The 20,993-nt window shown below is 40.4% G+C and overlaps 2 protein-coding genes across 9 annotated transcripts; both read right to left on the bottom strand.

Moving 5' to 3' along the window:
* Positions 1-30: 30 nt before the first annotated feature.
* Positions 31-9,434, bottom strand: LOC103707391 (pentatricopeptide repeat-containing protein At5g02860). Of its 8 annotated transcripts, XM_026804778.2 has the most exons (4): positions 6,566-9,434; positions 2,677-2,810; positions 2,450-2,571; positions 31-2,369 (listed from the first exon to the last, which is right to left on the bottom strand). In XM_026804778.2, exon 1 carries the CDS (start codon positions 9,296-9,298, stop codon positions 6,791-6,793), a length of 2,508 nt encoding a protein of 835 aa, XP_026660579.2. In that variant the 5' UTR covers positions 9,299-9,434; the 3' UTR covers positions 31-2,369; positions 2,450-2,571; positions 2,677-2,810; positions 6,566-6,790. The 8 variants fall into 8 exon arrangements, with proteins under 8 accessions (XP_026660579.2, XP_038983408.1, XP_026660576.2 ...); XM_039127480.1 differs by adding an exon at positions 2,932-3,075 and having other exon boundaries at positions 31-2,846; XM_026804775.2 differs by adding an exon at positions 2,932-3,075 and having other exon boundaries at positions 31-2,810.
* A 5,641-nt stretch (positions 9,435-15,075) lies between these two features.
* On the bottom strand, positions 15,076-17,340 carry LOC103707390. The gene is made up of 2 exons (XM_017842861.3): positions 15,432-17,340; positions 15,076-15,347 (listed from the first exon to the last, which is right to left on the bottom strand). The coding sequence occupies exons 1-2, from the start codon at positions 17,260-17,262 to the stop codon at positions 15,280-15,282; spliced, it is 1,899 nt and encodes a 632-aa protein (XP_017698350.2). The 5' UTR covers positions 17,263-17,340; the 3' UTR covers positions 15,076-15,279.
* Positions 17,341-20,993: the final 3,653 nt, after the last annotated feature.

The raw sequence follows: 20,993 nt of genomic DNA, 5'->3' as shown, positions 1-20,993 counted from the left end.
CACTACTTTATTGAAGAGCGAGTAAGAATATGAAGAATCAAGAAATCAATATACAGCTACTACAAGACTGAAAGCAAACTCTTATACATTACAGCAAATTCATATGTATGCTTAGAAATAAATCAATTATTCCACACTTAATCCATTTTAATGTCCAGAATCTCAGATGTACAATGAGACTGTCCAGTAGAAGCTCGAGTCACATAATGCTAGGGATAATGCTCGCCGTGTCAAGTTTACTTTATAGTCAAGAAAATATGAACTGAAAGTAACAGATTGTTTCACAAATTAGGGAGAAACAAATGCAGATAATATTTGAACGCATATAACACTTAACAAGTAATTAGGAGAGAAAAAAAAATCACCTACTCCGAGAGAGTGAAATAGCTAGTGTCTGAAAAAGGACTTCCATATTTGTCTACTGTACTATTATCATGCCCATTACTGAATACTAAATTGAAGTCATTAGCTTATTTCCATGAACCAATACTATCATATAATTAATGTAGAATGATTACCTTTTTTTTTTGGCTCTTTCAATGTATGAGAGAGAAAAGCTACATAACAATTCAGCCAAACCAAAGAATTGGCATTTTATGCAACGTGGAATCACTCATTCCACCTCAAATTTCTCGAACTGTCACTCCAGATCTCCAATGTGGAATTACAATGAAAAGTAAACAATAAGTTCTCTCAACTTATAAACAAGGAAAGCCATATTGGTTAAAGAAAATCATTTGCTTTGAAATCAAAATATATTTAGAGTTCTATAAAGAGCCCACAGCCAAGAGAGATGAATTGTATCTCAATTTCTAGAGAAGGAACTTCTCAACAATGCACCTATTAATCTACACAAATGTTCTATCCAACCACCCTCAAGTAGAAACATGAAAAAGAGCTCCTCAATCTCCAGCTCTTTAAGCTTAAACCTCAGTCTCCAGCCAAGAGCAAGCACATCATGCATCCCCTTTTTTTTTGCTAAGACGGGGGATTCATATTGTTCTAGTAATAAATACATCCAAAAAAGTCAGAAAGTAACGTGCCTCGAAAGGCCCTCGGAGCAAGCGTCAAGTCAGTCCATAGCACACCATCTAAGTGGTCACCCATGAAGGAGGCCACCCAGTTCGTAGCCCCGTTTGCCTCATGGTAGATGTGCCTTGCAACAAAGAAGCCGCCCACTCTTGCCAGACTCAAAAATCCTACAACAAGGGGTGTGTACCCACCCCCTCACCTGCCCCTGGATCAATCCAATTGCCATAGCAAAGTCACCCTCAACCAAGATGAAGTCAGCTCTTAGAGAGTGCCATGTATAACTAACGCCTACCTAAGCTGCCCACAGGGCTGAGGTATCGAAGATCGGACTTCTGCCAACTGCTATGAATCTAGAGTTCGAGCCTCTGATCACAAATCCTACTTTGCTTCTACTGTCGTCGTCTATCACATAGCCATCAAAGTTGACCTTGAGGAAACTTAAGGATGGGGACTCCCAAATGATGAACGTCGTCTGCATCGCTGCAAGAGCTAAAGAAGAGTCCCAGGTGCCCCGAGCTATCAAAGATTCTCGAACAATATAGGAATGGGTGATCTGGGCGGTTAATTGCTATCCCCAAAAGTTCAGGCATTCTTATCCAACCAGATATGATAGGCAACTATAATGGTGATAGATCTGGAGGGCGACCTGTTAGAGCTAGTCCTCAGGTACACCAGAAAGGTATCAACTGGGGTTGCCGACTGAAGCACCTTCTAAGGGATGCCAGTTAGTCTCCACACCCGCACTGCTCTCCCACAATGGAAGAGGACATGGTCAATAGATTCCTCTACTCGCAGCAGGGGCAGGCTAGCAGGATGCTCAATCTTCGTTTACTCAGAATATCCCTGGTCGAAAGGCGACCCCAAGTTACCTTCCAGATAAACAGGGCTACTCTCGGGCGGACACCAAGCCTCCAAATCCAAGCACAATCTCGCCTCTGTGTAGGCTCTCCTCTAAAGAGGTCATAAAGATCCCTGGCCCTCACCCTTGACTGCAAGTAGATCTCTAGACCCTCACATCGGGAACACTGTGTCTAGGATAGCAAGGGACCACATCCTCTCAGCTAACTGCTCCCCAAGCAGCTGGACAACCAAGCTAGTGTTCCACCACCTCTCTCTGGACAAAAATCGTGCACAAACCTGCATGCTATCCTCCATCTTGGTGTTGACTGTGGTCAACCACTACCTCAAAGGAAGATCATCCACCCAAGTGTCCCTCATTCCATTCACACTATGCCCGTCCCCAATCAGCTATCTCATGTTGGCCATCATTGTCGAGGCATGTGTGCAGATCTTCCTTCAAATAAAGGAGCTACTCCAACCAACCTGAATCTCAACAGCTGAAATCCATGGGCCGCACTTAGTCCTCATCAGAGAATTTCAGAGGCTATTAGTCTCAAGCAAATACCTCGCAGCATACCTAGCTATCAAGGCCTCTCTCCTGACCAGCAAGGATTGGATGCCTAGTCCGCCTTCTCACAACGATTGGTAGATTAAGCCCCAAGCAACTAGATGTACCCCGCCCCCACCACTATGCGAACCCTACAAGAAATTTCGAAACATCTACTTAAACTTCATAAGAGAGAATCTCAGCAAAATAGTGTGGGACCTAAGATAGACTGGCATAGAGTTGAGGACAGAGCTCACCAGAATCAACCTGACCATCATAGATAAAGATGTAGCCTGCCAACCCTCAAGCCGCTCCTGAATGCTCTACAGCATACTAGCACACTCAGCCCACTGAAGCCTCCACTCGATGATAGGCATGCCCAACATGCATCCTTTGAAAGCATAATGTGTCAATTTAACCTTGAACACTATAGTAGAGTCAAATATTTGCTGTTATACTTAGCCAGATATGGAGATAAATTCTATATTGAAACAAATCAAAGGGATAGTAACCACAAATAATTTGAAAGTTCAACCTGATCATAAATATGGATGCAAGCCAGCATAAAAAGTTCAGCATATTCTTGCATATTATTCCATGAAATCTTCTTTGCTTGTGGATTAATCCCTCGTTGGTTTAAATTTGCATATCGATCCCTAAAATTACATCTATTAGACATTATGTGTAGGGGATAGAGAGTTCACCATATAAATGAATAGAAATATTCATTCCAACCACTATTAACTTAAACTACGGGGCCATATATGCAAATGGGAATTATATGCGAAGATAAAAAAGACTGGAGGGACTAATACACAAAATACCATTACTTGATTACAAGAAAAATTGCTGAGATATTTTAACTATAGAAAAGTTAAACTTCTACTAGAGAATATTCGGTGAATACTTATTCCAGATGCGATTAATTAGACCTCAGGGGCTCACATGCAATAAATTATGTAATAGCATGGATCCATATGCAAATTTAAATAGTTGAGAATTTCATATGCAAACTAAGAAATTTCAGGGACTACAATGTAAGAAAAACAAACAAGATATCTGCAAACTTAAACCCACTTAGTTTCAGTAGAGATTTTGGGAAACTAGCAAACAATGTAGATAATTGAAGTAATTAGTGGATACCACATTACAAACTCATAATCCTTAATTGGTAACTCAAACAGTTTGCTTAGACTACCCAGCTAGGGCTCCACCTTTGCCATAGCCCATAAGGCTCCCAGTAAATTACTACCCCCTCAAAAATCATTGTTTGGAGATCAACTCCCATAGGTCTATCTTCAGAAGCAGGGATTCTCAAACATGTTTTCGAATCCATTCCGTAATCACAGTCCCACTCCCTCCTTTTTCTAATATCCTATACCAACTCAGAAAAAAAGAAGAAGACTATATCATTTCGAGTGGGTTGGGGTTTTAAAGAGCATAGGGTCCATCAAAATGGGCAATGGTCCTTATAATGAATGTCAAAGCTGCAAATGGAGCAGCCTTAGTTTGCATTAACAGTAGACAGACACTGGGGTGTTTTACATGGCAGCAAAGAAAACTGTTATAGTTGTCACTGAGTCCAAGTCATGACTCAAACAATTTAATAACCAAGGCACTAGCTTTTACAGAAAACTTTGCAACTAGTGGAAAATTGTTGTTAACATCTCCAAGTATCATCCATCCTTCAAAGTTCAAAAGTTTAAGTGGTCAATGCGCTGGCTGGTATAGGAAAATAGCTAGCGATGCTGGAAACACAATCTATACTTACGCAATTGATTATGGAGTAACACCATGTCTTGTATCATGCTAATGATAGTACGTCCTAATAACTTTTTTAACAAAAATTTACAAATATGCATATCATCAGTTGCTGTAGCCATTTACTTGCAAAAAGTATGGACTTATCAATGATTCCACATCTTTTCACAACAAAAAGGGCATGAATTTAGGTATAATGATTATTTCTCCTTGTAACTATCTGTCAATAATAGACATGGATATAGAAATGTATCTAACATTGGAGTTTATAATGAGTATACGGTCTGATTGGGGGTAAAAAAATCCACTGCAAAGCGAAAACATGAAACTCCATTAGTTGAAACATATTTCTTTAACCAACTCTTTATTACTCTGCATAAACTGAAAATTTAAAAACTTACTCTTAGTTTTGGTTTCGGTGAGGACCATGCGAGCGTGTTTAGTCCTACATCGGCTATGCAAGGGTAGATCTTGGATACTTACATAGGGTCAAGAAACCCAAATGATAACTTTCTGTTAGCTTTTTTAGGTAAGATCTTGGGTTGTTACAAAATGGTATCAAAGCAAATCCAGTTCATAGCCCATGTGGATTAGCAAATACTGCAGCACAAACCCATTGTGATTAGATTTGAATGGACTTGGACCCTTATACTAACGAGGATGCTAGGGCTTAAACAGGGATAGTATGTGAGGACCCGTGTAGGCATGTATTTAGTTCCACGTCGGCTATGCATTGGGTAGATCTTAGATATTGATTCAAGGCCATGAAATCCAAATAATAACTTCCAGCTAGCCCTTTTGGGCAAAATCCTAGGTTGTTACAATTTCAGCAAGATCAAACTATCACTGGTTCCAAAGTTTGATGGTCTCAGCTATACTGCCAAATTTGAGATGAATTTGATGCAGAAAGCCAAAAATATGAACTTAAATAGGGTGAATGTAGATATTGTTCTACATAACTCTATCTTGTCTAGACATCTAAAATGCTTAAACTGTTATGCATCATTTCTTCATATTATTGTTTGAAAGAAACCTAAGAATGACAATGAAAATTGCCTATGTAAAGAGCACAAGAATCATCAAAAGGATGTACATTTCCCCCAAATGTGTTTAGAATCTAACTTCCTTGATAATTCCAAATCTTCTTAATGCTTGCAAAAGCTAAGTATAATTATTACCAACATTTCAAGAAATGAAAAAATACAGACGCTAGCATAAACATCCCGTATAAAAAATAATTTGGTTACAGAGATCAATTTTGATGAACTCCAGAACAAATAGCAGTTTGGATCAGTGAAACATCTTAATATCAATTTCTGGATTTTGGAGGAACCACAATCCATGAAACATATAATTGAGGATCTAAAAGAAAGGAAAAGGAAGTAGACGACTTTCAGTTTTAATTTACCATTTGACTAAGACATTATAAAAAAAATTGAAACCTAAGAATCCTAATGGAACTTGATAAGTACATGCTATACCTATAGAAAATCTACACAAAAACAAAAAAATTAAAAAAAGGGAAAAGAGTTAAAATGCTACCCTATGCTGCATTGAACAAGTGACCTCTCTTGTGTCATGACAACTGGTAAGGGTTGCACTCTGTTAAATACATAACGGGTAATCATTGCCATTAGATTTTCTCTTGAAAAATAATGATTATATTGGTGATCTAACAGACATTAATTTTGAAATATAAGGACTTAGAAACACATCAGACAAGTTAGCGTTACAGTTCAAAATTCTCGCCAAACAAGAGAAAAGTAGCAATAACCTAACGGGATAAGAAATACCAAGATGATTCCTCTAATATCATAGTGCATATTCCTACTGGATTCAGTGTCCTTTGTCGCAAACTACAGAACAGTATAAAGAATACCAAGTAAATAAAATTTAAAAAATTATCTCCTGTATCATTTAAAAACTCTCGTGTCCCACAGGACATCTAACAAGGCTTGCACTCTGTTAAATACATAACCGCTCTTAGAATTTCTCTTTATAAATAATGATTATATTGGAAATCTAACGGACATCATAATTTTGAAATATATGAATTTAGGTAGGCATCCGACAAGTTAACATTACAATTCAAAATCCTTACCAAATAAGAGAAAAGTAGCAACAACCTAACAATATAAGAAAGATTGAGGTAATGCCTCTAATATGATAGTGCATATTCCTACTGGATCCAGTGTACTTTGTCACAAATTACAGAACCCATATCAAGAATACCATGTCAATAAAATTTAAAAAACCGCACATCTCCTGTATCATATACATTTTAGCGCAAGACAAGTAAAGAGCATACAACTTAAAGAAAGAATATCTTTATACAGAATAAATAGCATGCAAATAACTTATACATGGAGAAGATCAAATACGTACAATGCTTTAAAAGCTTCAGGGCGCATCCTTGACTCAACTTCCAAGTGGCTCCTGCAGTCCTCCTATATGCTTAGATAATCCGTAATCTCCATCCTCAAACTTGCTGGGACCTAGCTGTTGAGAGTGATGGATAAGTAAAGCCATTCCATCCTTTTGCCCATCTTAAGGCACACATCAACTATTCTATTGAATGTGCATCTATTCTCATTCCAACTTCATCAAAAATCAAGAAAAGTTTTTAGACAATCGTTCCAATAACCTATGCTGTTCATCCTCAGAAATGCCAGGATTGAGCTGCTGAAGGTTACATATGAATGAGTTTGCTTCATCCTTCCTCCCTTGCTTACAATACCCATCTACTACGGAGTTGTATGTGCTCTCATGTGGCTTGCAGCCATGCTTGATCATATAGCGAACTACATCAATAGCTTCTACGAACATAGAATTTGCTACATAACTTGCAACAAAAGTATTATAGGTTACAATATCAGGCCTTAGACCTGAAGCCTGCAGCTCTGAGAATATCCTTGAGGCATCTTTCATACGACCCTGCTTGCCATAGGCATAAATGACGGTGTTATACGAATAAAGATCAGGACACCCACCTTTCAACCTGATTTCCCTAAGAATCCTTTCACATCTCTCAGAGTCTCTTAACCGACTATACATATTGATCAGGCAATTGTATGTAGTCAAGGAGGGTGTAAAACCACCTGCCCTCATGAATTTCATTATCTCATCTACTTTCACAACAATTTGCCTCCTACCATAGATAGATACCATTGCATTTAAAGTAGTTATGTCAGGGGAACAACCTCTTTTTCTCAGCTCCAAGAAAGCCCGTTCTGTTTCAGCTAGGAGATCACTCTTGCTGTTGACTAACACAAGTGTTTTCAAAAGCATGTTGTGTGGCTCTATTTTCCTGGCATATATATCTTCTGACAGAGCATGCATTCGATCCAATTTCTTTGCATTGGCATAAGCATGCAGCAATGAGCAGTAAGTGAGCTCATTGGGCTTACAACGTCCATCCTTCATCTCAGAGAGTATCTTCTCTGCTTGTTCCCAAAGTCCTCCACGAGCCAATGCAGCCAATACAGCATTGTAAGTGGAAAGATCTGGCCCAATGCCAGCAGCAAGCATCCTCTTATATATTTCCATAGCTTGGTCAAATGAGCCGCATCGGCTATAGGCACTGATCAAGGTATTATATGTGTCCCTCTCAGGTACAAAACCAGCTCTCTTCATCTCCTTGAACACTCCTGAAACCTCAGACTCCATCCCATTCTGACCAAACACAGCCAGCAGTGAGTTCCAAGTGACTATATCTGGTGAGAAGCCACGAGACCTAAGTTCCTCAAAGACTCTCATCATCTCCTCAAACTTTCTCCGATTGCCATGCATCTTGATCAAAGCATTGAAGGTGCACAGATTCGGTTTGCACCCTTTGCTCTCCATCTCTTCATAAATCCTCATGGCAAATTCATCCTTTCCTGCCTTCTCAAACCCTGATAACAGAGTGGTGTAAGTAATAACATCAGGTTTGATTCCCTTTGCCTCCATCTGCTCCTTGAGTTCCATTGCCTCATCCAAAACCCCATGCTTTGCATAAGATGATATCAACGAATTGTAGGTTACGATGCTCGGAGGGAAGCCATTTGCTTCCATCTCCCGAAGAACATCCATTGCCTCCTCATGCCTTTGAGACTTCCCATAAACATCAAGCAACACGTTGTAAGTCACCTTATCAGGCGCAAAACCCATCGACTTCATCTCAGTGAAGATATCAGCGGCCTCCTCATACAGCGAGCCACGGCGGCAGCAGCTGATGAGAGTGTTATATGTGTATCGGTCAGGAAAAATCCCATCTTTCTTCATGGCATCGACAAGGGCCACGACCTTGCTCCACGGCATGAAGAGCTTACTGTAGACATTAAGAACTACATTGTAGGTGATGAGGGTTGGCTTGCAGCCTTCTTCCTCCATCCTCCGGAACACCAAAACCGCCTCCCGGAACCTCCTATTTCGGGCATACCCAGTGATCAAAGAGGTATAGGTGTAGACATCAGCAGGGCAGCCCAGGTCTTGGAGGGCTCGGAGTAGGGCGGCGGCGTCCGAAAGGCGGCCCTCTCGGCCGAGGATACTGATGACAACGGGTACGACAGGGCCGCTGCCGCCGGAGAAGAGCCGCGCGTCGCCGTGGGTGCGGCGGGCCCAGTTGAAGACTTCGATTGCGGTTTCCCACTTCTTGTGGAACGCCAGGCCTTCGATGATGCCGAGGAGGTCGGTGAGGAGAGACTCGACGACGACGCCGCCGCCGGCGTCGGGGTCGGAGGAGGGGGCCAAGGGTCGGAGGATTTCATCAAGATCCCGGGGGTCGTCGGAGGAGCGAAGGAGCGAGTAGAGGGCATGGTGGCCGCGGAGGGAGACGCAGGGGTCGACGGCCCAGGGCTTGCCGCGGTTGGGGTCGTGGGACCTTCCGAGGCGGGGCTTCCGGGAGGTGGGCGGAGGCCGCCGACGGCGGAGGGAGCGGGGGGCGGATGAAGTGGGAAAGGCGGCGTCTTTGGGGCTGGAAGGGTGGGGAAGGAGGTCTTGGAGGAGAGGGGTGAGGGGAGAACGGGCAGGGGAGGGGGGAGGAGGAGGAGAGGGGGCGGGGAGGTCTTGGAAGGGCGTTTTGGAGGGAGGGGGAGTTGGGACGCGGAGAGGGATGGAGAAGGAGAGCTTCTCGGCCATGAGAGGACAGAAGGTCAGGGGTTTTAGTCGGGGGATGGAAGGGGTTTCGGGAAATGGTAGGAAGAGGTGAAGAGCTTCCACAATGTTATCCAATATCTACCATGGAAAGGAGGCGAGGATTGGAATTGGGCTTTCCAAGATCAGTGACTTGTAGATATGGATGCGCTGAATGGGGCCAAAGCTGCGAGTCGGTTTATTTCCCAAGATTATTTGATGGAAAAACCTAATTCCAGTTGAATCTCACATTCTAAGAACGGAATTGAATCAATCAATAATTAAATCAATAATTCAATTTTTAAAAAAGATTTAAATATAAATTTATTAATTATGTTGTCTATAAGTGTATTTTAATATGTATACATTAGAAAATTCTTTATACTTCTTTAGGGTAGGAGGGATTATTTTTTTTCACTTATTTTCTTTGAGAGAAGTAGGAGATATCTTGTCCTCAAAATCCATGTATTCTCTTTGCTCTTTTCTTCATGTGCCACTACATTATTATAGTATTGATACCAAATCTGCAAGAAAAAGAAAAAAAAAAAAGAGGAGTTGGTCGTTTGAATTTTAGATAGGGTTGGAACTCGACCGAGTCAAGTCGGATTTTGATGGAGCTTATGCCTAATTTGGATAAGTTTTTTTGGTTTCAAGTTGAGCTGAAGTATGAATTTTTTTTCATGAGCAAATCAGGATCTATATCCAAGATTGGTCTAAAGCCCAAATAAGTTCAACACAAATTGAACTCAGTCAAGCTTGACCCATCCTCGATATTAAGATGGTGATCCGTTGGGATGGGGAATGAGAGGAGGGGAGATTTTGAATGGAGGGAGGGAGAGAGGGAGGGGAGAGAGAGATAGAGGGGGAATTCAAGGGTGAAGGAGGATTGGCGAGAGGAGGAAGATGGGGGAGAGATAGGGCGGTTAGGGAGGGGTAGAGAGAGAGAGAGAGAGGGAGGGAGATGGAAGGGTGGAGAGGAAGGAGGAAGTGGGCAGAAGGGGGAGAGCTAAGATGGTTAGGCTAGGGGGCAAGTGGGTGGATTAGTAAGCGAAGAAGGGAGGCGAGGGCTAGGGCAGTTGGTTGGGATAGGGGAGAGGGGGCGAGATAACATTGGAGATTCTAATCAAGATTGATTCTCTTTTGATTCATATCATGAATCAAAGCTTGCAAATCATGAGTTTGTTGTACAATCAATTTTTTTTATTAGTCTTCTTATACTTTGAAACTTTTTTATAATATACCTTTATTTTTCTTACCATATTTTTATTCTAATATATTCTATAACTCACGTGCGATAGAGATGGGGCATACAGAGTATCAGAAAGTGTGGATAAAATTTTACCATAACAAATAAAATTCTTTTCTATGTGTGATTATGTAGCGGTCGTAGTGATAGTAATTAAATCTCTAGTGGTAGAAGTGGAATTCCTTTACCTAGAATTAGGATTTGTAATAACAAAATATAATCTTAAAAGGCTCCGCCAATAGCACATCTGATGTTGCCAATAGCATAAATTTTGCCTAGAGATTTTTTTTGATTTTGCAGAGGGATAATTATCTAAGGTTATAGTTGATGACAGTGTACTCTGAAGATACAACAAACCACTATATATTCTCCTTGAAGTGCATTCTAACAAAGGAGAATCAAGATCGAACTCAAACTAGCTAATCCAGAAACAATGAAAATCAGTAAAGTAGATTGATGAAAATCTACATGAGAAATAATTACTGGTGCATCTAAGTACAATAATTAGAGGTACATCAATACGATTTTAAGAGAGGAGAGAGAAATAAAGATAAAACTAAATATTATCCATTGAGTAGAACAAGTTGTTTGGCTATCTAAGATAAGCATTTATATTTAAGTAGATATTTGTTTAGATTTATATCCAATATGAGATTATTATAAATAACAAAATTTTGAATTATATAAGTAATAAAACAACGCGCTCTTTGCCTCGGCCCTATTCATTGCCTCTAAACCTGATACTTTGGTTTCTGAACTATGGAATAAGATTCTGGAATATTTCTTTTAGATGGAATATTATTGACCCGGTGGCTAATGATATCTACTTCCTTGTGAACTCTTTACTCCCTCTTCAGGATTTCTCTGTGAGGTCATTCTATAAAATTTTAAACTTTGGAGGTGTCTCTTTGAAGGGATTTATGAAGAGTTGGAAGCTAAGAATTTTAACTGTAGACACAGCCTGATAATAAGGGATCGGCCTCGTCCTTATTTCTATGTTATCTACAAGAGGGTGGAGAATTTGGCCAATAGGAAATTTTAATGGAAGAGTTAGATTTTAGAGATCTTGTTACTGATATATCTAAATATTGAAAGGATTGGGCTTCTATTGCATGCAGCTTCCAAATTATCCTTTGATTTGGATCATTTTGCTTCGTATCTTGTATTTGTTTCTTTTGTTCTTTGTTTCTCAACCTGTTTTCACTTCTATATCTCATGAAATGAATCCATGGAGACATCCATCTCTCTCATAGAGAACAAAAATATGAATTCCCTCAAAGGTAAAGTGTGAAAATATGTAGGACCCATTCGCCAATGCTTTTGTTTTTTTATTTTGATTTTCAAAATCCAAGTAGGAAAATGAACTAGACTGAACAATATATATATGATAAAATTCTTTAATTTTTTAAAATATTAAAAAATATTTAGAGCTTTTGTAGCAAAGATTTTTCTTTTAAAAAGAGTGAAAATAAAAAATTTAAGGAATGGCAGAAATTTTATACAAATTCGATATTTCACTAATTTGTAGAGAAACAAAAACACAAAATATATCAATATGCTAAATAGGCCTCTGTGGACCATCAAAACACTCCTCTTCCTCATGAGCATCACATGCGCTTGGAGTTAGAAGACAACAATTAGCAGAAAATGTTCCTTAATATATGAACCAGCCCAATCAACTTTTGTTGAGCATAAAATGGTTATTAGTCCATTCTTCGGGCGAGGCACAGTCCAATCGAAGGTACAATGCCAGGACAATTAAAATGGCTTATGTTGAAACACGAAGGTAGCGATATTTTTTGTGACGTTGGTGTAAAGCTGATCATGGGCTGGGCTTGGGCACAGAAAATATCAAATTTTACATAGACCTGGCCTGAAGCCTAAGTAAAAATGAATAGAGTTTTGACCTGAGGTCCGGCCCATGATTAGCTCTACAATGGTGATGGCTTCTTTTGCACCGGTTATATCCAAAAGGCATGTGCACAAGGCAAGAAATTAATTGCTGATTTGTGCAGTGCGTCAAGTAAAATGCAAAAAGTTTGGAAACACGCCTCATTGGAATATAAAAATTGCTAATATTGTTAATAAAGCTAGCATGGCTGGTGGGACTTTAGAAATTTCCACATTAAGGCATCACCAAATCTAAAGTAGCACTAGGATACCTAGTTAATGATATCCTACAATGTAAAGACTAAGCCTAACTAATCAACCAATAAGAAAGATGGCTAGCCATGTCCTAATTAATTGATTAAATGACTTTTTGTGTTTGAAAGGTACATTCACTTTGCATTATCTATCATTTTAATCTTCTAAGAACAGCTAGCTAAGAATAAAAATTTCACACATGCCTTAAGTGGTATTAGGGTGGTATTAAACAAAGATAATGTGTGCAAGAGCGCATGAAGCAAAAGATGGTGCTAGGTCACTTCTAACATAGTAAGCCAAAGTTTGCAAGAAATGGATGGTCAAATAAGTTAGGCATGCCCTATAACTGCTTTTTGGAAAATAAAAAAAAAAAACAATATTTCTCAAACTTAGGTAGATATTATGATCATGTGGCCCACACCAACCACAGCTTAGTTCATCAAGCACCATTCTCCACCTGGATGAATCCCTTTTTTTTTTAATCTTTTTTTCCCTCTCTTTTCTTTTATTTTTGAGCAAAAAATTGTAGATCCATCCCTTTTCTTGGTTGTTAGGTCTATCCTATTTCATTTTGTTCCAGGAAGAAGTCCTTGATTCAACTTAAGTTCATGTGCATGACAGAACATTGAGAAGGTTTTGGAACTTGAAATATGAAACAATATGGGTGTGATATGAACATATGCAACGCAAGATTGAAAAGATGCTGGAGATATAGATAAGGCTAAGTTGTATGTTTCATGTAACAATGAGAGGCCAAATATAGACATTACGATATGAATATTAATGGAATTGTTAGATGGCTTATTTAAAGCCACCAACACAAGTTGCTCGTTGGATTGGACCTTTCCTGTATCCAATTTAATACAAGATAACATACCAAAAGTGATCAAGTTGCAACCCTATGAGATCTCTCTCTCATTCCCTAGCAGAGTACCATGACAAAATTAGGTAGTGCTAAAAGGCTCAATTGGCTATCATGAAACTAATAAATATTAAGCTTATGGCAAATTAATGGGTCAGGCCTAGGTCTAAGCAACTAGATAAAATGTGGTTTCAGGCCAAATCTGAAATATTGAGGTATAATGGCTTATGTGTTTTCTAGCCAATATTGAGGTATAGTCTCTCTTTGGATATATAATTGATTTATTACATCAAAATAATCTTTGGGCGCATGTCACTTATATTCTTAATATTTAATCACATCATTTCCACTACATTTATGGTTTTGAGGTCTCGATATTGAAATTGTATTTTAGGACAGTTTTAACACTAAAATTGCATGTTGACATTCAATTTGTTATAAAGGAAAATATTTTTTTCTTTCAAGATACATGGTTTAAATTTTTCTTTCATCTACATGCACACTTAAGCATCTGACCATGAATAATAAATATATTTCTTAAAGAAGGATATCATCAGCTACAAGGAGGCTCACATGCTATGGAGTTTTCATTGATTCATACTCCGTATAAACAGTTTTTTTTTACATATATGAGTAGATTTAAATTTTAATATAATTAAAGGAGTAAATATTTAATTTTTTTATATTAATTATAAAGGTATAGAGATAAGTAAGCTTTTTGTTGTCCATGTTTAAATCTTTCACAAATACTATTGGGATGCCACCAATAAGGTTTAAATTTCCACATGAAATGTGATGCTAGCCATTTAAGCTAAATCTAGTTTGCAACTAGTGATTATATATGAATCACACATGATGATCTAACGAATATAAATTCTAAATTTGTCCTTCTCTCCCTATTTTGATTTTTAAGCATTAGGCAAATCGGACTGGCTAATCTGTTACCTAAACAATTAACCTTCATCGTATGTGATATTTGCCTTGGAGTATGAGGCCGATAAGGTCATTTAATATCACAAAAAAACTTAATGAACATTGTTGATGGAGCTTTGTAGGCGGAAGTTGTCAAGGAAAACATTAGGTACATATTGTCCATCTCACGACACCATGGTTGTATATATGTAACTAAAATAGTTGCAGACATGGTATCTGAAAAAAAATTCATTTGTTGATTTATTTCTTTAAACCTACTCGCTATATTTTATCCACCATCTAATTCTAATTACTAATTATAGCAGTGCCACATTAACTCAGAAAAAATCGCTCCAAAAAGTCTCTCATTCCACGATACTAGACATCCAAAGTCCAGTAAATTTATTTTTTAAAATCATAAATGCCTTTTATGTTGAGAAAACTAAAATTAAACCACAAATATCTTTTCTCTCTCATCCTTCTATCAGAACTATTTCTCTCTTCCTTCCTCTTAATCCTTGATCCTACTTTATATATCTAAGTTAAAATAGTTGCGACTTTAGTTACTGTTGAATTCCCCTTAAACTTCCTACTTTCGCTTACTACTGGTTTGCATCAAATCGCAATATCAAAAAAGCCCAAGCAATTTGAGCTCGTCACACGTACAATAGTAACAATACAGTAGAAACGTTACCACCTCGTTTTGACAAAGCCTGGTCGTTGCATTATGCGGTGTTTGATCCAAGCCATAAAAAAAAGAACTCCAGACCCAAAGCTAACAGTATTCATGTAGTCCTACGTAATAAGCCTCTCTTCTCTCCCTCATCCGTCCAACCCTTTCTTCGCTCTCCTCGACCAGGGCTCTTCCAGTATGGTTGGCAAACCCAAGCCTGCAACATCAACACCAAACCAACTTAGTTAACAGTTCTAAAACAAAAGAAGATTCACAAAATAGCAACTTAATTAATTATTACCGGACATAGAAGAACCAGAACCAATTCCAATCTCCTCCTCCCTCTCGTCACCGGCACCATCATCATCACCATCATAATTCCCAGGTTTGGTCTTTATCTTCTTGGACGTAGCCAAGCTAGCAAAGAGCCCAGCTTTGCTCATCTGCTTGTTGATCATACGGGCTGCATGGTATGGAACCTTAGCTCGCCGCCTTCTCTCATCGTATTCCTTCCCATGGAACCACCCATTCACAAACATGATGCAGTCCATCAGGCTCTCCTTCGCCATCCCCTTCATGTCGTACGCCTGCGAACGCCGCCAGAGGCTCTTCCCATGGCCGTTCACGGGGCGTGCCAGAGCCAAAGCCCGTGTCGCGTCGCTGATGGCTGCGTCGGGTTCTCGCAGCAGGAGGTAGCACTGCGCCCTGTTGCTATATAGAACTAGCCTCTCCTTCCTCCTCTTTAATGGGCACAGCTCCAATGCTTCCGTGTACCTAACCATGGCCTCCTCGACATCGCCCGACCAAAACCTCTCGTTCCCTTTTTGCTTCTTTATGGCCGCCAAGGCTTGTCTCTCTATGACTTCCTCCTTTGGCATCACCTCCTCTCTCTTTTTTCTCTCCACCTTTAAGTCCCACATGCTTTTGATGGCTCTCTCCGCCTCCCCGCCAACTTTAACTTCATGATCAAAATGAAGGAGTAGTGCCTTCGTGATCCTGTCTCCGAGCTTTCTCCTCGCACCCAGGCTTCGGAGCTCCGCCAGGTCTACGAGACATGGCGCGGCGGCCTCCATGACCTTGCGGCGAGTGTTGAGATCCTCGATGAGATATAGGAGGCAGTCGATGCCCATGTATTGCCAGTCATCGGAGGATCTAGAGAGATCGCAGAGGCTCGTGACCACCTCTCGGCACCCGGCTATGGCTTCCCTCCCGACCTCGCTCCGACAGAGTATTCTCATCAGCCCGACCCCCGCCGGGGAGTCGCCATTAACTAGCCCTCCCCACATCCGGCACAAATCTTTCAAGAAACCAACGTCCCGGCAAATTAGATCATGGGATGTCTTATCCCTGACGGCGAAGCAGCTTAGCAGGTAGAGGCACCAGCACTGGAGCTGGCTGGCCCACTCCTCGGCCTTTCGGTTCTCCATCTCCGCCCCTCCAAGCCCTCTCGTCAGGAGGTCCCGGTGGTACTGTTCCCGCTCGTCTGGCGGCACGCCGACGAACTGGTTGTAGACGGTGTCGAGGCAGGTGGAGGCGACACGCATGGCGAGGGGCACCAGCTCGTCGGCGTGCCGGAGAGCAGCAGGGAAGGTGGTGTCGTAGCTGGCGAGGTGGCCGATGGCACGGACGGCCACCCGCTGCTCGACCCAGGTCATGGATCCCCGGAGCAGGCCGACGAGCGGCGCGACAGCGCCGGCCTCGACGGCCAGGCCAGCGAGGGCGGGAAGGCGGATGGTGTAGGAGCCGAGGACGTGGGCGGCGTAGTAGGGGATGTAGATGTTCTGGTGGCCGAGGAGCCAGGCGGGGTCGGCGAGGGCCTTGGTTACGAGGAGGGACATGCAGCGAAGGGCCCCGGCCATGGGAAGCTCGGGGTCCACGGGATGGTTCATGGCGATGCTCCAGAGGGCGCTCATGACGAGGACATGCGACTGGTCGTCGCGGTGCGGCATCTCGTGGAAGAAGGTGGCGAGCGCCGAACGCCGGAGCCGGGGGTTTGGCTCCCTTATGGCGCAGAAGAAGCAGCAGAAACTGGAGTTGTAGCATGAGGGCTCCTCTTCCTCATCTATTGTTATGCTGCTGCTGCTGCTGGTCTTCTTGTTGAGCTGCTTTTTGTTGCAGCAGTTTAAATCCATGATTTCTTTCTATGATTTAGAGCAGTAGAAGAAGAGAGGAGGGGGGAGGGAGATTTATGGGAGAAGGTGGAGAAAGGAGGAAGGTCTAGGAGATTGGTGGAAGGAGGGGATGACACCCAGCGGCGCATGAGAAGGGTGACATGATGGATTTGGTCGCGGCTTTTGATGGAGTAAGCAAGTTAGCGAATGGTTTTGGGGTGTTGCAAATCCTGTTGTACTTCTGATTGTCAGCATATCCGTTTAGGGACCGGAACAGGACCAGACGGAGTGCCTAGTATCTAACTTGGTGAACGTCTAATTTTCTTCTAAACTTTTCTTTAAACTAAATTAGATAAAATATATATATATATATAAGATACGTTTTTGAATTGAGTTCTAAAACCTGACATGAATTCTTGATCATTTTTCTTTTCAAATTCAGTTTTTAAAATTAATGGATTGCTCAATATAATATCAGAGTTCAAATTTGTTGAAAGTTGCGGGTTCGACTCCTCTCCATATTAATTATGCCTTTGATTATCCCAACTATAATCTCCACTCATCTCAGCAAACAGTTAAGCCATGTTTCCTAAACTCACTCTAAGAACTCAGTTAAGCTCGGCACTGTGTAATAAGAAGTAGATGCTATATTTCAATCAAGTCCACCTTAAACACATATAACCTATAACGGCAAGACTAGCCAAAAAATATTCATACCCCAATCCATATTGACTTGGGCCAGTTGAACAGATGTCTTAGATCACATCTTCGATCTGAAAGACTCTTGTGATGTCTAGAAATTTTGAAGGAAAGAGGATAAATCCAGAGCCATTTTTCCCATTATGCTAACTTAGATTTCTACTCATGCTAACTAGAACAGTACGTACATTGAATGGTCTCCAGGTACGATGATGAGTACGTAGGCAGCTCCCTACCGGGGCTAAAAGACAAGGGATCACCATTGCACCATGATTTATCTTATGTTGGAGAATTTTTAAGAAAAAAAAATCTTAGGTTGGAAACATTGATGAGATTTAGACATTTGGGACTAGTGACGTGCTGTTGGACTTAGTATAGTGGTGGTGTTTATGGCTCTATGGTAGGCTAAATCATTTTCTCCTGAGAAATTATGGTTGGCTAACTCATAAGTTGTACAATTTGTACTACAGCATGAGGGCCACTTGCGCCAAGAAGTTTATATTTTGTACTAATGCCTGATAGCATTATTGTCTCAGATGATAACATTTTCACTCTTTTCATGTTCTTAATTACCTATTTTATTCATTTCCTTATGAAAACATCAATTTTTTTTAACTCTTTCAAATGTAGATAAATGCTATGTTATCTCGTGCTCTTTAACCTCTTGGAGAGCAGAAGTGCTCCCTAGCCCCCACACTGGAATTGGATTCCCAATTTTATCTAGCTACGAACTTCGGATAATATTAGGAGTGTTTCAGACATAGAGTCGGGACCGATAGACTTCGTGGCATGTGCTTTGGTGATTTCTAACTTCATGTGGATGTTGATTATGCTTTATTACCATGCAATTTGCATGGCTTTTAGTCTAAAGTTGCGGCGCAGGGAGGGTTTGTTGATGATCCCTTGTTTACTTCTTGTTGATCTAAGGGTTAAACAACCAAATAGCCTTTCACTTTGGTTACTTATAGGAGTAAATAAACCATCACTGCTTGGCTTTCCTCGTTCTATGTGTCAGCTCCTGTGATATTTGTGGCCGTTTTTTCTTCATCACTGCATTTAAATTAAGCTTTCTGCTTCCTTTCTACCCTTGCAAAAGTGATTCCCACTACACAAAGGTGATGTGGTCCTTCAAGACAGGATCATGAATTTATTGCTTATATGGATAGAAAAAGGCCCCCTTTTAGTACTTAGTAAGGAATCAAAATAAAGATTGGGTGGGGAATGACTCGAGCAAAGCAAACTGACGGCCCGCCCAATGAACGTAGTCATGTCTTCGGGCCTTGGCTGAGTTCCCTCAGTAACATCTGTCAGACTATGCATAAAATATAGCCTGTGGGATTTTATCAAATGTTCAACACCCAAAGAACATCATACTAGATTAGAAATCAAAGGACTTGGGTTCAGCGAGGAGAGGTTTGCTGGTAGTGGGGTATTATGACAAAAATCATTTTAATGGCGAACGGGTACTAGGTTAAGTGTTCGAAAGTGTTGAAATATTTATAGAAAAAAAGCATTCTCTATTCCAGCTTATTCAATATATTTCAGGTGTTATACATACCCGTGTGCAAACAAAAAAAATACATAATTTTTAAAATTATGCTAACAAAGAGTTTCATGTAAGACTTTCTTCGAACCAAAGAAAAAAAAATCTAAAAAAAGGCTTTCTTAAAAAATAAAGGTTCAATATGGATATTGTAGTACAAGGATAATAAGGATAATCAGAAAGCTATTGGACTATGTTTCTACCCCTATAATTCTCACAATCATTCAACCATGCAGGCAAGTACTTGGCATGGGACAGCAATATGCCTAGTGACAGCGTACAACCACTAGATATATCAAAGATACATACCAATATGACTATATGGTCTTTCTATTCCTAAGAAACAACCTAAAGAGATTAGTTTTCGACTTTGGAAGGTACAAGCAAGGTTCAAGAAAGGAGACTGAGACAATTATTTTTTTTTTTGTTCGAAAAATTAAAACAGGAGATTAGAAACTCCAAATTTCGGTCATTTTGGGTGCTGTAATAGTAGGTGCATGCCGTTGCAGTAGGAAATTAGGGTTCGAACGTTTACCTTAGGCACCATATGATCTCCACTGAGACAACATTAGAAGAAAATGCTTTGCGAAAAATGCCTGCCTGCGTATTTCTATGCACATGCAATGCGTTGGCAGATGATTTTTTTTTTTTCATAGCAAATGCAAATGGTGAATTCAGTACCTACATAAAGAGACCTAGGTTAGCATCATCATCAAAGGTCATTTACTTAAACCTGCACGAAATCCATAAAATCTAATTAGATTCCGAGACAGAGAAATTTCTTAGGACATGTAGCTTTCTATTTAATTAAGATGGTACCTCAAGGTTTCAGCCTTTTCTTCTCAAAAAACTGAGTAATGAAATAGCATGTGAACTCTTGTTTGCCATTCAGTTCAAAACAAATGGCTAATCTAGGGGCAACATTAGAGGCCGAAGTAGCCTTAATGCTGGATTCCATTGTTAACCTAACTCGGCCATGGGTGGTCCCCTAACCCTTTTGTTTGCCAAGAACCTTTCTCCTATGATGATGTGTACTATGGTACCATTTGTCCATACTTTGTTTTGATCATGGTTTGCATATCTCGGTTTTGCTGGGTCCAGGTCCTTCTCATCTCTTTTATCATCAGCACTTGGGGACTCGTGGGGTTGTGCTCATTTCTCAGCACATCAACTTCAAGTTCCAAAAGAGTTTGCTCATGCGAGAGCTGGCAGTTTTTTACTAGGATAAAAGGAAGTTACCACCTCCTTTTAGCAGGCAATGCTTATGTAAGTTCCAAGGATTAGGTGCAACGCCATTTGCCTTCAGCAGCTTTAGTTCTCACGCGTGCCACCAAAATATTTTTATTTGATGCCTACCATAATGCTAATGCTGAGGGTTTAGAGAGAATGCACCATATAAATTTGCATCATCCATGGTTGCTTAATTCAAACCAAAAGGAGAGATCCTAGTTTTCTTAGGAGTTATTTTGGTCTAGGAACATGAACACACACACAAACACGCACATCTTTC

This window comes from Phoenix dactylifera, chromosome 6 (genome assembly GCF_009389715.1).
Source record: "Phoenix dactylifera cultivar Barhee BC4 chromosome 6, palm_55x_up_171113_PBpolish2nd_filt_p, whole genome shotgun sequence".
Taxonomy (NCBI): Eukaryota; Viridiplantae; Streptophyta; class Magnoliopsida; order Arecales; family Arecaceae; genus Phoenix; species Phoenix dactylifera.
Note: the sequence above shows the minus strand (reverse complement) of the source record. Positions and strands in the feature narration are given on the sequence as shown.